Consider the following 1,431-nt stretch of genomic DNA (forward strand, 5'->3'; position numbering starts at 1 on the left):
TGTGTAATCCTCTCTAACCTGTGGCTCTGGTATTGTGGTGATATTCTCAGTTGTCAAGACCTTCTCCTCCTCCCTCTCCTCCTCCTGCTCTTCCTCTTCTTTCTCAGCTACCATGTCTCCTTCCTGGTGGTTGTTGTGCTGTGGAGCCTTTTGTTGTATGATAGTAGAATCAGCTGTGTCTTCAGACAAATGGTCTGGATCACTCTGGTCCTTTAGTGTGCTATACTGACTAGAGCAGTAGTGATCATCTGCTATGGCGATCTCCTCATTTTCCTCTGACTCCAGCTGGCTCTGGTTGAATCTGAGAGCCCCTTTCAGGATGTCCTTAATCTGGGGACAATATGGACAAAATTTGATTTAATTTAATATTAGAGCCAACAGATGTCTAATAGATTTTGTATCACCCTGAATGGGTCTGTGTACTAATTACATGGGTACTTACCAATAAACAAATAAATGAACATAATGAAAATGTATGTAATTTATTTTAGCAAAGCAAAGACCTGATTCATACCTGTTTTAGTCCAGCAAGTGACACCAGAACCTCATCTTCCTTCTCCAGATGCTCCTGCAGTATCACATCTTGAATTTTGCCTGTCCATCAATCAAAGCACAATCATTATGATTCCATCACCAGCCTTTGTTTAGTGCAAAGACAACTGACGGCTCACTCACTCACCTATGTGCATGTTCATCATCTTGGCACAATATTTACTCATGGCCTCTAGGTCGTTAATCTGACCCTGTAAGAACGAAACCTGGACCTCCAGCTCCTCCTGTGTGTAAAAATACACATACATAAATTAGCATACATATAGGACTTATTAAATACAACAAAATCAGGAGCTAGTACATGATATCCTAGTAATTCATATGCTTTATGAAAATAAAAAAATAGACACAAAATCAGAGTCTGGGAATGCAAATGGTACAGTTGAAAATAAACATGCTTACCGCATCCTTTTTGTTTATAGTTTTACTGTGTGACCGTGAGTGACTGATATTAAAGAAAGAGTCTTTCTTTGTGGCAGAGAGGGGAGGAGAAGATGTGCTGGAATCTTGGCCCATGGACACCGGCAGAGGAGGGGAAGACATTGCATGATCCTGCCCACCAGACAAACTCTCAGTGCTGGGGGAGGAGCTAACCATCCTGGAGGTGTGGCCTGTAAGGTAGACATTAAAAGAGCAGTCACAAAAATTAATCTCAGACAGCAACATCAAATGTAACAGAACAATTTCAACAAAACATACAGTAAGCTACATAAATAGCACAAAGAGTTGGAGACAATCACACAGCATGCAGTAAATCAACCATATGTTAAAAAAAACTTAAAAACAGCAGGATCTCACTTGTACTATGAAGATGACTAATAAGGAATATTCACAGAAAGTTCAGAGAATATTTACATTATCATCCAAAAGTCTGGGCTC

General features: G+C 40.1%; 1 protein-coding gene across 1 annotated transcript in view; it reads right to left on the reverse strand.

Moving 5' to 3' along the window:
• The window catches only part of LOC107580178 (TBC1 domain family member 5-like), a 2,468-nt gene extending 1,224 nt beyond the window's left edge, over positions 1–1,244 (reverse strand). The window contains exons 1-4 of the mRNA XM_016265914.1: positions 955–1,244; positions 680–776; positions 515–594; positions 19–330 (exon numbers count right to left, since the gene is read on the reverse strand). Of these exons, the coding sequence (XP_016121400.1) occupies positions 19–330; positions 515–594; positions 680–776; positions 955–1,218 (753 nt within the window). The 5' untranslated portion in view covers positions 1,219–1,244. The remainder of the gene's footprint in view (positions 1–18; positions 331–514; positions 595–679; positions 777–954) is intronic.
• Between the last annotated feature and the right edge of the window lie 187 nt (positions 1,245–1,431).

Source organism: Sinocyclocheilus grahami, unplaced genomic scaffold, assembly GCF_001515645.1.
Source record: "Sinocyclocheilus grahami isolate Dianchi unplaced genomic scaffold, SAMN03320097.WGS_v1.1 scaffold26335.1, whole genome shotgun sequence".
In the NCBI taxonomy this organism is placed as follows: Eukaryota; Metazoa; Chordata; class Actinopteri; order Cypriniformes; family Cyprinidae; genus Sinocyclocheilus; species Sinocyclocheilus grahami.